This window comes from Mobula hypostoma, chromosome 5 (assembly GCF_963921235.1).
Source record: "Mobula hypostoma chromosome 5, sMobHyp1.1, whole genome shotgun sequence".
Lineage (NCBI taxonomy): Eukaryota > Metazoa > Chordata > Chondrichthyes > Myliobatiformes > Myliobatidae > Mobula > Mobula hypostoma.
The window spans coordinates 169,710,285-169,724,288 of NC_086101.1; the positions used below are offsets into that span (position 1 = coordinate 169,710,285).

A 14,004-nucleotide genomic window follows, 5' to 3' on the forward strand; every position below is an offset into this window, starting at 1 on the left:
TTGTAGACTTCAGGAGAGGGAAACCAGAGGCCCATGAATTAATAATCATCAGAGGTGGAGAGTGTCAGCAACTTTAAATTCCTGGATGTCACTATCTCAGAAGACCTATCCTGGACCCATCATACAAATATAATTGTGAAGAAAGCACGAAAACATCTCTACTTCCTCAGAAGTCTGCAGAGATTCAGCATGTCATCAAAAACCTTGGTAAACTTCTATAGATATGTGATGGAAAGTATGCTGACTGGCTGCATTACGGCCTGGTATGGGAACATCAATGTCTTTCAGTGTAAAATCCTACAAAAGGTAGTGGATTTGGCCCAGTGCATCATGGGTAAGCCCTCCCAACCACTGAGCACATGAAGCATTACCATAGAAAAGCAACATCTATCAAAGATCTTCACCACCCAGGATCATGCTCTTTTCCTGCTGCTGCCATTAGGTAGAAGGTACAAGTGCCTCAGGACTCACATCACCAGGTTCAAGAACAGCTACTACTTTCAACCATCAGGCTCTTGAACAAAAGGGGATAACTAAATTCATTCTACTTCTGGCATTCCTACAACTGATGTTCTTACTTTGAGGACTTCATCTTGTTATTTCAAATTCCTTATTCATGGCTATTTATTTATATTTGCATAGTTTGTTTTCCATTGACCCTGTTTACAATTACTGTTCTATAGATTTGCTAAGTATGCCCACAGAAAAAGAATTTCAGTGTTATTTGTGGTGACATGTATGTACTCTGATAATAAATATTACTTTGAACTTTGAATTTTACTTAGGACTTTGAACACTTGGAAGATAATCCTTTTAACCAATAACCAATTTCCCCCAGGATCAATAAAGTATGACTATGACTATGACTTAACAAGCCTTTGGAAAGTAAGCTCTGCCCAATTTCTACTAAGTGCAAGTCCGGTATGTGTGGAATAGTCTGCTTCTAAATCAGTGCTAAGTAATAATTCCTTATTATGTCTTTAAACAAACACAACTAACTTCTTTGAAAATCAATTTTGCAAAACGATCAGGGAATGCATGGAAGAGTATCTTCGTACCCAATTGCACATTAGTGCCCAATTACAGGATAATCAACTGGTTACTGCAGTGAAATATTTTTTATAAATTTAATCAAAACAGAATTTATTTTCATCACATGACCTCAAATAGATTGCACAGTTCTGTGCCAATTTAATATATGCAAAAAAACGGTTTAACAATTCCAGTACTCATTTAAGTTTTATACTTGTAATATAGTCCATAACCCGAGGATTTACAGAAATTACTTCAAGTTATTTGTCTGCTCATTTTTCTTTCCACCCTTTCAGAATAATTAAAGACAAACGTACCTTCTTTCAGTGCTTTGTCCATATTGTGTGAAAGAACTACTCTTCGTGTGGGCACAGGTTCAGATGAAATGCCTGACAGGCGGCCCTGAAATTGAATATTTATACATTATGAACATGATGATTTTGGACATACAACTTTGCCTTAATGGTGAGTAGAAGATGGGGCTTAAACCTACTAAGTATTCACGGAGATCAAAAGAACAGTCTCAGTAATGATGGCAATTTTTCTGGTTACATTCCTATGGCATTAATCATTGGCCACATAATACATTCATCCTCATTGTGTGTTGGATTTCCATCCTAAAATTGCCAGAAAATCATTGCAGATTGAATTAGTTAACTAATAAGCCACTGCAATGGTGGATAAGCAAACCATTCTGTTCACGTAGGTTATCCTTTCAATAAGCATAATTATGAAATCACTCCCTTCTTCAAATAACATCCGAAGCTTGTACAGTATATATAAAGGAATAACAGTAAATTACCCAAAATCTGATACTCAGACAGCTTCCTACTAAGTTTGGAAATACTTGGCATTATTAATGACAGCTCGATTTTTATTCATATATATTTTCAATTAATGTTCCTTGTGCACTTGCCTTTTAAACTAAGGATCAATTTTGGAGATCGAAGTAGATGATCAAGTAGCTACATTAACCATCGTACTTTGACACCATGAGACATATTGTAAAAGTCCTAAGTTCATATCTAATTACATTGCAAAATGGAGTACAAGCCTAGTAAATAGTCTGGCCAATATACATGTCCATTCCATATCACCTTAGACAGCTTCAGCTTGATTAAACATTAATCAAGAATCATTCTGTTTCTCTCTCCACAGATGCTGCCTGACCAGCTGAGAGCTTCTGCCACTTTTTGTTATTCTACCCATTCTTACTCATTGACAGAAGAGCTGCTCCTGAAAAAGTTAGGGCCATGACACAACACAGACGAATTCAAAGTACATACAGTGGCATTCCTGGTCATTCCAGTATTTGCACAATTTATCTTTTGCACTCTGGTTGAACACCCAAGTTGAGGGTCTTTAATTGATCCTGTTATGGTTGTAATTATCCAATAGATGTATTGCATATGCTTGCAAGAAAATGAATCTCAGGGTTGTATATGGTGGCATACAGTGGCATGCAAAAGTCTGGGCACCCCTGGTCAAAATTTCTGTTACTGTGAATAAATAGCTAAGTGAGTAAACGATGAACTGATTTCCAAAAGACTAAGTTAAAGATGACACATTTCTTTAATATTTTCTATTCAAAAGTTCTATTTAGAAGATTCAAAGGAACATCTAAACAAGCCTGACGCATTTTGGAAACAAATCCTGCGGACTGATGAAGTTAAAATAGAACTTTTTGGCCGCAATGAGCAAAGGTATGCTTGGAGAAAAAAAGGGTGCAGAATTTCATGAAAAGAACCCCTCTCCAACTGTTTAGCATGGAGATGGATCGATCATGCTTTGGGCTTGTGTTGCAGCCAGTAGCACGTAGAATATTTAATGCTAGGAGGGAAGAATGAATTCAATTAAGTACCAGCAAATTCTGGAAGCAAACATCACACTGCCTGTAAAAAAATAAGCCGAAGATGAAAAGAGGATGGCTTCTACAACAGGATAATGATCCTAAACACACCCCAAAACCCACAATGGACTACCTCAAGAGGCACAAGCTGAAGGTTTTGCCATGGCCCTCACAGTCCCCTGACCTAAACATCATCGAGAATCTGTGGATAGACTTCAAAAGAGCAGTGCATGCAAGACGGCCCAAGAATCTCACAGAACTTGAAGCCTTTTGCAAGGAAGAATGGGCAAAAATCCCCCAAACAAGAGTTGAAGGACTCTTAGCTGGCTACAAGAGGCATTTACAAGCTGTGATACTTGCCAAAGGGGTGTTACTAAGTACTGACCATGCAGGGTGCCCAAACTTTTGCTTTGGGCCCTTTTCCTTTTTTGTTATTTTGAAACTGTAAAAGATGGAAATAAAAAAGTTTTCTTGCTTAAAATATTAAAGAAATATGTCATCTTTAACTTTGTCTTTTGGAAATCTTAATGCATGCATTACTAAATGACAATAAAAGAGGACTACATGTCTTCATAATCTAAAAAAAAAATCAGTTCATCTTTTACTCACTTAGCTATTTACAGTGACAGAAATTTTGACCAGGGATGCCCAAACTTTTGCATGCCACTGTATACTGTATACCACCATATACAACCCTGAGATTTATTTTCTTGCAAGCATATTCAATACATCTATTGAATAATAACAACCATAACAGGATCAATTAAAGACCCCCAGCTTGGGTGTTCAACCAGAGAACAAAAGATAAATTGTGCAAATACTGCACAAGAAAGAAAGAAATAACAATAAATAAATAAATCATAAATATCAAGAACACGAGATGAATAGTCCTTGAAAGTGAGTACATTAGCTGTGGGAATATTTCAGTGATGGGGCAAGTGAATTTGAGTGAAGACATCCCCTTTGGTTCAAGAGCCTGATGGTTGAGGGGGAATAACTTCCTGAACCTGGTGGTGTGAGTCCTGAGGCTCCTGACTTCCTTCTTGGTGACCAGCAAAAAGAGAGCATGTCCTGGTGATGGTGGTCCCTGATGATGCTGCTGCTTTCCTGCAACAGCATTTCAAGTAAGTGTGCTGAATGGTTGGCATGCCCTTTACTCGTGATGGACTGGGCTGCATCCACTACTTTTTGTAGGATTTTCTGTTCAAGAGCATTGGTGTTTCCACTCCAGGCTGTGATGCAGCAATCACTGGACAGGACTCTGTACTATACATCTACGGACGTTTGTCAAAGTTTTAGATGTCATGCCGAATCTTCACATCCTCCTAAGGAAGTAGAGACAGTGCCGCGCTTTCTTCGTAACTGCAGTTTTGTGCCGGGCCCACGATAGGTCCTCCGAAATAATAATACCAAAGAATTTAAAGTTGTTGTCCCTCTCCACCTCTGATCCTCCGATGAGAACTAGCTCATGAACTTCTGGTTTTGTTCTCCTGAAGACAATAATCAGCTTCTTGGTCTTGCTGACAAAGAGCAAGAGGTTGGTGTTGTGGCACAACTCAAGTCAGATTTTCAATCTCACTCCTATATGCTGATTCATCACCCACCTTTGATTCAGCCTACAACAGTGGCATCATCAGCTAACTTGAATATGGCATTGGGGCTGTGCTTAGCCACACAGTCATAAGTGTAAAGTGAGTAGAGCAGGTGGCTAAGCAGACAGCGCGTGGTGCACCTGTTCTGATGGAGGTCGTGGAGAGCTTGTTGCCAATCCGAACTGACTGGGGTCTACAAGTGAGGAGATCAAGGATCCAATTGCACAAGGGGGGTATTGAGGCCAAGGTCCTGGAGCTTATTGATTAGTTTTGATGGGATGATGGTATTAAATGCCAAACTGTAGTCGATAAATAGCATCCTGACATATGCATCTTTGTTGTCCAGATTTTCCAGGGTTGAGTGAAGAGCCAATGAGATAGCATCTGCTGGATCTGTTGCTCCAGTATACAAATTAGAGTGGATCCAAGTCACTTCTCAGACAGCAGTTGATACATGTTTCATCACTAATCTCTCAAAATACTTCATCACTGTGGCCGTTACTGCTACTGGATGATAGTCATTGTGCCAGGTCACCACACTCTTCTTAGCACCGGTATAATTGAAGCCTGCTTGAAGCAACTGGGTACCTCAGACTGCCGAAGCAAGAGGTTAAAGATCTTAGTGATCACTCCAGCCAGTTGGTCAGCACAGTCTCTAGTACTTGGCCTAGTACCCTGTCTGGGCCAGATGCTTTAAGGGTTCACTCTCCTGAAGGCTGCTCACACGTCAGCCTCAGAGACTGAAATCAAAGGATCATTGGGGGATGAGGGTGTTTGTGATGAGTCCTCCATGCTTTGATGGTCAAAGTGAACACAGAAGGCATTGAGCTCATCTGGAAGTGAAGCCCTGCTGTTGCCAACGTCACTTGATTTAACTTTCTAAGAGGTGATAATATTGAAGCCCTGCCACAACTATTAAGTATTCATTGTTGATTTCAAGTTTAGCTCCGATTTACCACTTTGCCGATGAAATAACTTCCTGGACCTCTCGTAACTTTGTTGGTCACCAGACCCGAATGCCTCTGATCTGGCTCTCAGCAGATAGCAGATCTCATGGTTCATCCAGGGTTTCTGGTTGGGGAAAACTGAATTATCTTGTGGGTACACACTTGTCTACAATTTCTTTAATACAGTCCGTTACAACCATGGTGTGTTCATTCAGATCCACAGATGAGTCCTTGAGCACAGTCTGGTTCATCGACTCGAAGCAATCCCGTAGCCACTCATCTGCCTCCCGTGACCACCTCTTTGCTGTCCTAATCTTTGGAGCTTTGCTCTTTAGCCACTGCCTGTATGTAAGTAGAAAGACAGCCAAGTGATCTGATTTACTGGAATGCAGTCTGGGCAAGGAACAGTAGGCCTTCCTCATCTTAGTATAACAGTGGTCTAGTTTGTTGGGATCTCTGGTGCTACAGGTTATATGCTGACGATTAGAGCTCATGCTGGTCACAGCACCTTAAAACTACATCACTATAAATGAAAACATTAAGCATGGAACCACAGAAGTACCTTCATCTCCTGAGATACCAAAATAGAATAAAGAGAATTTCCAGTAATATTAGAGTGCCCAAAATGCTAACATTTTTCCATGTCCGTTTTAAGCTGGCAGTGAAAAACTTTGTGACATTAGCTAAGATTTCACTACATGTATATGCCACAAACAGCATCAACTTATGACACAGTGCACCTCAGATAACTCAAGATATACATAATTGATGGCTCTCTGCAGTTCAGAAATGCATCATGCCATTTAGAAATTGGAATAAAAGGCCATTAATATATTATCAAATTCAGGATTGACAGTATAACCCTAAGAAATGCACATTATAAGTTTAAAGACAAAGGCTTGAGAGGATTCCCAACTCTCATCTCTGCAATCCAACCATGCTAACATGGTTTTACATTGAATACCTACAGTACTGTGCAGAAGTCTAGCACATATTTATAGCTAGGGTGCCCAAGATTTTTGCACAGTACAGGATTTGTCAAGGTAGAGCACAGAGCGAGTTTGTAAATCTGACAGATGCAAAGGACATTGAAAATGGTGAGGGTGGAGCACCGCGGGAGGGGTATGGGAAAGGTGGTAGAGAAGGCAGTCCAAACGCCGACACACCCAGCCCTGAGACACCAGGCAAGGTCATTTGATTCCAAACAATTGGTTTATTGATCATTACAGAATGTCTCTCTGGTGTTTCCCACTCTCTCTCCTCTCCCTTCCCCTTTTCCTAACTATGATTCCTTTCTCCCTGCCCCCTTCCCACTCTCAGTCCACAATAGAGACCCATATCAAAATAAGGTTTATCACCGTTCATCTGTTATGTTTCTTTTTGCGGCTGCAGTACAGTGCAATACACAAAATTACTACAAAACTGTGCAAAAGACTTGGGCATGCTAGCTATACATGTCTGCCTAACTTTTGCACAGTACTGTACTATGGTAACCTTATCACAAGCTAAATTCCAACCATTTATACATGTTACACATGATGCAACATCAGCACTTTGAGTATAATCTACAGGTGGTACTTGCAGGACTTAAAGCACCTTTTATTAAAGTAGAGATCCCAGATTTTGTGTAGAGATTTTGGACACAGTCAAGGTAACAACTGAAGAACACAAACTGAGATTATACAAGGTGGTCTTAATTACACCAGATAAACACAGTAGCACAAAGCAGTTTGACTTTCACTCCCAGACTTTCATCCAGTTAACTATGTAACACAAGTGTAGACGGCAAGGAAGATTAAATCAAAGGCATAGAGCCACATTAATTTTTTTTAAGGTCCCCTTCAAATACACACACATATATGCCTATTGGTTATTGTCTTCCCCAAAGATGGCAACACTATCTGGTAGATTGCAGCAGCTAAATCAGGGCAAACCAAAACTGAACTTGAACTTGTGCAGAACACCCTGGAGGTTAACTTGCAGGTTGATTCAGTGGTGAGGAAGGCAAATGCCAAGAGGTTTAGAGGGCATATTCAAGAGGTCTAGAATACAAAAGCAAGGATGTGATGCTGAGGTTCTATAAGGCACTGGTGAGGCCTCACCTTGTATTGTGAACGGTTTTGGGCTCCTCATCTTAGAAAAGATGTGCTGACATTGGAGAGGGTTCACAAGGATGTTTCCAGGGATGAAAAGGTTATCATACAAGGAACATTTGACAGAATTCAGAAGGATGGGGGGGACGTCATTGAAACCTTTCGAATGTTGCAAGGCCTAGACAAAGTAGATGTTGAAAGGATGTTTCCCATGGTGGAATAGTCTAGGACAAGAGGGCACATCCTCAGGATAGAGGGGAGCCCTTTCAAAACAGAGTCAGAGAAATTTCTTAGAAACATAGAAAACCTACAGCATACAGGCCCTTCTGCCCACAAAGCTGTGCCGAACATGTCCTTACCTTAGAACTACCTAGGCTTTACCCATAGCCCTCTATTTTTCTAATCCCCATGTAGCCATCCAGGAGTCTCTTAAAATACCCTATCATTTTCATCTCCACCACCGCCGCCGGTAGCCCATTCCACGCACTCATCACTCCACGCACTCATCACTCTCTGCATAAAAAACTTACCCCTGATATCTCCTCTGTACCTACTTCCAAGCACCTTAAAACTATGGCCTCTCGTGCTAGCCATATCAGCCCTGGGGAAAAGCCTCCGACTATCCACATGATTAATGCCACTCATCATTTTATACACCTCTATCAGGTCACCTCTCATCCTCTGTCGCTTCAAGGAGAAAAGACCAAGTTCACTCAACCTGTTTTCATAAGGCATGCTCCCCAATCCAGGCAACATCCTTGTAAATCTCCTCTGCACCCTTTCTATGGCTTCCATGTCCTTCCTGTAGTGAGGCGACCAGAATTGAGCACAGTACTCCAAGCGGGGTCTGACCAGGGTCCTATATAGCTCCAATGTTACCTCTCCGCTCTTAAACTCAACGATTGATGAAGGCTAATGCACTGTATGCCTTCTTAACCAGAGTCAACCTGCATAGCAGCTTTGGACTCAAACTCCAAGATCCCTCTGATCTTCCACACTGCCAAGAGTCTTACCAGAAATGCAAAGAAAATTTTTTAGTCAGAGGGTGGTGAATCTATGGAATTTGTTGCCACGAGCAGCAGTGGAGGCCAAGTCATTGGGTGTATTTAAGGCAGAGATTGATAGGTATCTGAGTAGCCGGGGAATCAAAGGTTATGGTGAGAAGGCGGGGGAGTGGGACTAAACGGGAGAATGGATCAGCTCATGATAAAATGGCAGAGCAGACTCGATGGGCCGAATGGCCGACTTCTACTCCTTTGTCTTATGGTCTTATGATCTAATGGTCTAATGCTATATTCTGCCATCATATTTGACCTACCAAAATGAACCACCTCACACTTATCTGGGTTGAACTCAATCTGCCACTTCTTAGCCCAGTTTTGAATCCTATCAATGTACCACTGTAATCTCTGACAACCCTCCACACTATCCACAACACCCCCAACCTTCGCGTCATCAGCAAATTTACTAACCTATCCCTCTACTTCCTCATCCAGGTCATTTATAAAAATCACAAAGAGTAGGGGTCCCAGAACAGAACCCTGAGGCACACCACTGGTCACCGGCCTCCATGCAGAATATGACCCGTCTACAACCACTCTTCGCCTTCCGTGGGCAAGCCAGTTCTGGAACCACAAAGCAATGTCTCCTTCGATCCCATGCCTCCTTACTTTCTCAAAAAGTCTTTCATGGAGTACCTTATCAAATGCCATGCTAAAATCCATATACACTACATCTACAGCTCTACCTTCTCAATGTGTTTAGTCACATCCTCAAAAAATTCAATCAGGTTCGTAAGGCACAACCTGCCTTTGAAAAAGCCATGCTGACTATTAATAATCATATTATGCCTCTCCAAATGTTCATAAATCCTGCCTCTCAGGATCTTCTCCATCAACTTACCAACCACTTAAGTAAGACTCTCTGGTCTATAATTTCCTGGGCTATCCCTACTCCCTTTCTTGAATAAGGGAACAACATCCGCAACCCTCCAATCCTCTGGAACCTCTCTTGTCCTCGTTGATGATGCAAAGATCATTGCCAAAGGCTCAGCAATCTCCTCCCTCGCTTCCCACAGTAGCCTGGGGTACATCCCGTCCAGTCCCACTGACTTATCCAACTTGATGCTTTCCAAAACCTCCAGCACATCCTCTTCCTTAATATCTACATGCTCAAGCTTTTCAGTCTGCCACAAGTCATCCCTACAACTGCCAAGATCCTTTTCCGTAGTGAAGTATTCATTAAGTACCTCCGCTATTTCCTCCAGTTCCATACACACTTTTCCACTGTCACACTTGATTGGTCCTATTCTCTCACATCTTATCCTCTTGCTCTTCATATACTTGTAGAATGCCTTGGGGTTTTCCTTAATCCTGTCCGCCAAGGCCTTCTTATGGCCCCTTCTGACTCTCCTAATTTCATTCTTAAACTCCTTCCTACCAGCCTTATAATCTTCTAGATTCCTATCATTACCTAGTTTTTTTAACCTTTCGTAAGCTCATCTTTTCTTCTTGACTAGATTTACAACAGCCTTTGTACAACACGGATCTTGTACCCTACCATTCTTTCCATGTCTCATTGGAACGTATCTACTCAGAACCCCACACAAATATCCCCTGAATATTTGCCACATTTCTTTCATACGTTGCCCTGAGAACATCTGTTTCCAATTTAGGCTTCCAAGTTCCTGCCTGATAGCCTCATATTCCCCCTTACTCCAATTAAATGTTTCCCTAACTTGTCTGTCCCTATTCCTCAATTCTATTTCCTTTACCATAGTATTGGTGAGGAATAGGGACAGACAAGTTAGGGAAACATTTAATTGGAGTAAGGGGGAATATGAGGCTATCAGGCAGGAACTTGGAAGCCTAAATTGGAAACAGATGTTCTCAGGGCAATTCTGTGATCACTATCTCTAAAATACTCTCCCACTGAGAGACCTGACACCTGACCAAGTTCATTTCCCAATACCAGATCAAGTACAGCCTCTCCTCTTGTAGGCTTATCTACATATTGTGTCAAGGAACCTTCCTGAACACAGCTAACAAACTCTACCCGATCTAAACCCCTCACTCTTGGGAGATGCCAATCAATATTTGGGAATTTAAAATCTCCCACCACAACAACCCTATTAATTATTACTCCTTTCCAGAATCTGTCTCCCTATCTGCTCCTCGATGTCCCTGTTACTATTGGGTGGTCTATGAAAAACACCCAGTAGAGTTATTGACCCCTTCCTATTCCTAACTTCCACCCACAGAGACTCCGTAGACAACCCCTCCATGACTTCCTCCTTTTCTGCAGCCGTGACACTATCTCCGATCAACAGTGCCACGCCCCCACCTCTTTTGCCTCCCTCCCTGTCCTTTCTGAAACATCTAAAGCCTGGCACTTGAAGTAGCCATTCCTGCCTCTACACCATCCAAGTCCCTATAATGGCCACAACATCATAGCTCCAAGTGCTAATCCATGCTTTAAGCTCATCCACTTTATTCATAATACTCCTTGCATTAAAATAAACACGTCAAACCATCCGTCTGAGCGCGTCCCTTCTCTATCACCTATCCATCCTCCCTTTCACACTATCTCCAAGCTTTCTCTATTTGTGAGTCAACCTCCCTTTCCTCCGTCACTTCAGTTCGGCTCCTACCCCCCCAGCAATTCTAGTTTAAACTCTCCCCAGTAGCCTTAGCAAACCTCCCTGCCAGGATATTGGTCCCCCTTGGATTCAAGTGCAACCCATCCTTTTTGTACAGGTCACACCTACTTCAGAAGAGGTCCCAATGGTCCAGAAATCTGAATCCCTGTCCCCTGCTCCAATCCCTCAGTCACGCATTTATCCTCCACCTCATTCTATTCCTATACTCACTATCGCGCGGCACAGGCAGTAATCCTGAGATTACTACCTTTGAGGTCCTGCTTCTCAACCTCTTTCCTAACTCCCTGTAGTCTGTTTTCAGGACCTCCTCCCTCTTCCTACCTATGTCGCTGGTACCAATATGTACCACAACCTCTGGCTGTTCCCCTTCCCACTTCAAAATACCATGGACACGATCAGAAACATCCCAGACCCTTGCACCTGGGAGGCAAACTACCATCCGAAAAAAAGGATCAGCCATGATTGAATGCCGGAGCAGGCTTGATAGGCCAGCTTGTTTATTCTGCTCCTCTGTCTTATGGTCTTGAACTTGTACTGGGTGTACCAGAGCCCCTACTGCTGGGCAACTGCTGGTGATTTAAAACAGGAATCAGCCAGTTAATGGACTTTCATGGATGAGGAATAATAGCATGACAGAATTTATGCCAAACTATATCAAACTACAATAAAGTATGAAGCACGAGTTGGCAGCAGCAAACTGGCAAATTACACTCTAGGACACAAAAACAAATAAACTAAGTTTAATATTTAAAACAATGAAAACATATACCCCTACAAGGCACTAAAATTCCACTGGACGAACAGTCTGGCTGTGCCAAATATTAGTAGTTTTAGATCAGAGCTCAATGACTTACTGCCAAAACCAGCAACAAGCCTGTGGATTAGGAACATCTGAAAATTCAGCAAAGGAAGGTCGAGACATGAAAGTCAAGTAGTCAAAAATATGAAAAATACAAAAACTTCTACATATAAAGCAAGGAGATGCACAGAGCAAGTTTCTCCCCATGAAGAACAGTGAGTACCTTGTAAGGGCCACGAAGAGTAAATCTACAACTACTTAAATTATGGTTATTCAATTTATGACTTTCTTGCCACAGAGCTTTGAGTTCACTCTTTCAATTTACCAATAACAAGATATGACAGTGGAATTTAAGAGGCTGGTAAACACAAACATGCAGGGAATGGAGAGATATGGATCATGTGTAGGCAGAGAGATTTAGTTTTATTCAGCATCGTGTTTGGCACAGACAGAGTAGGTCAAAGGGCTAGTTCCTGTGCTGTTCTATATTCCAAAAGATAACGTGGATGGGTTACAGGAGACAGGAAAAATATATTGGTGAATAAAGGAAATGTCAGAGAAATTCAATAAATGTTGATGACGTTCGTTAGATGGCTGGAAATCTAAATACTGAAGAATAATGCCTAAACTGAACAAAGCGCTGAAAACAAACTCAGCGTGGGAATAATTGGTGGGATTGAAAACTGATACATCACCAGAAAGTGAACATCTGCTTTTCAAAGTTTTGAAAGAAGTGACTATGGAATTCTGAAGGCATGGGTTGTCATCATACAAAGGTCCAAAGATTTTAGAATATTTCTCACAGGTTGAAAAGTACCAAATGTAACATCACTACTTAAGGAATGTGGAAGGGAGAAGACAGGGAACTCTGGACCAGTTAACCTGATGTTAATGGGGAATGTATTATAATTTATTATTAAAGTGGTAACATTGAAAATATGATCAGCCAAAAGGTAAATTATTTTTGTCAAATCTACTATTGCTTGACTGAGTTTAGAAAAGTGAGAGGTGGTCCTATAAAAACATGCCCCCCTCCTTCCCTTTCTCGACTCTGCTCTCCTATCAGATGCCTTTAGCCCTTTACCTTTTCCACAGATCACCTCCCCCACTTACCTACCTTCCCTCTCACCTGGCTCCACCTATCACCTTCTAGCTTGCACTTTTTCTCCTCCCTCCCCCCCCCACCCCCTTCCTTTCCAGTCCTGATGAACAGTCTTGGCCCAAACATCAATTCATTATTCCTCTCTATAGATGCTGACCGACTTGCTTGAGCTCTTTGAGCATTGCGTATGCATCTCTAGATCTCCAGCATCAGCAGAACCTCACATTTCTTATTATGTCAAACTTGTAAAGATTGCAGAAGATAGATGCAGAGATGATGTTTCCCTTGCACGCATCTGAATGTTTCAGTAGCAGTGAAACAAACAGAATGATGACAGAAGTGAAATAGCTTCTCTTAGGCATGATAGAGTACTCCCTTTATTTATATCCTCAACAGCAAAGAAGTTCATGTTACTAGAAATGATCATCAATAATTATGGTATATTTGACAAATGAACATTGTACAAGTGCTTGTCACTGCAAGTATCACTGTTTTATAAATGGTCTATTCAGTGGATGTCTGAAGCCCCATGGTCAATTACAACAATACTAGGAGAAGGTGTAAGCTATCTAAATCTTTTACCTTAGCTTCATTTTCATTCACTACCTTTGTATCTGTTCATCTCCAGAAATGTATCAATCTTTTTCCAATAAACTTAATAACCTCTTAGTGAAGAATGGGTGGGCTCCATGGTAGTGTAGCAGTTAGCACTACGCTACTGCAACACCATCTGTAAGGAGTTTGGACGTTCTCCCCATAACCATGTGGGTTTCCTCCAGGTGCTCTGGTTTCCTTCCACAGTCCCAAGACATACTGGTTAGTAGGTTAATTGGTCTTTGTAAATTGCCTGTGATTGTGTGTGTGGCCCCCGTCGGTCGTGGTCGACCATGGGTACTGCGCCTCTGGTAGTCAGTGGGAGTAGCTTCTCCAGG

The 14,004-nt window shown here is 41.7% G+C and overlaps 1 protein-coding gene across 3 annotated transcripts in view; it reads right to left on the minus strand.

The window, feature by feature from the left end:
* Positions 1–14,004, minus strand: part of snx25 (sorting nexin 25) — a 294,956-nt gene that overhangs the window by 258,433 nt on the left and 22,519 nt on the right. For all 3 annotated transcript variants that reach the window (XM_063049392.1, XM_063049391.1, XM_063049390.1), the window contains exon 3: positions 1,350–1,434. In XM_063049392.1, the coding sequence (XP_062905462.1) occupies positions 1,350–1,434 (85 nt within the window). The remainder of the gene's footprint in view (positions 1–1,349; positions 1,435–14,004) is intronic.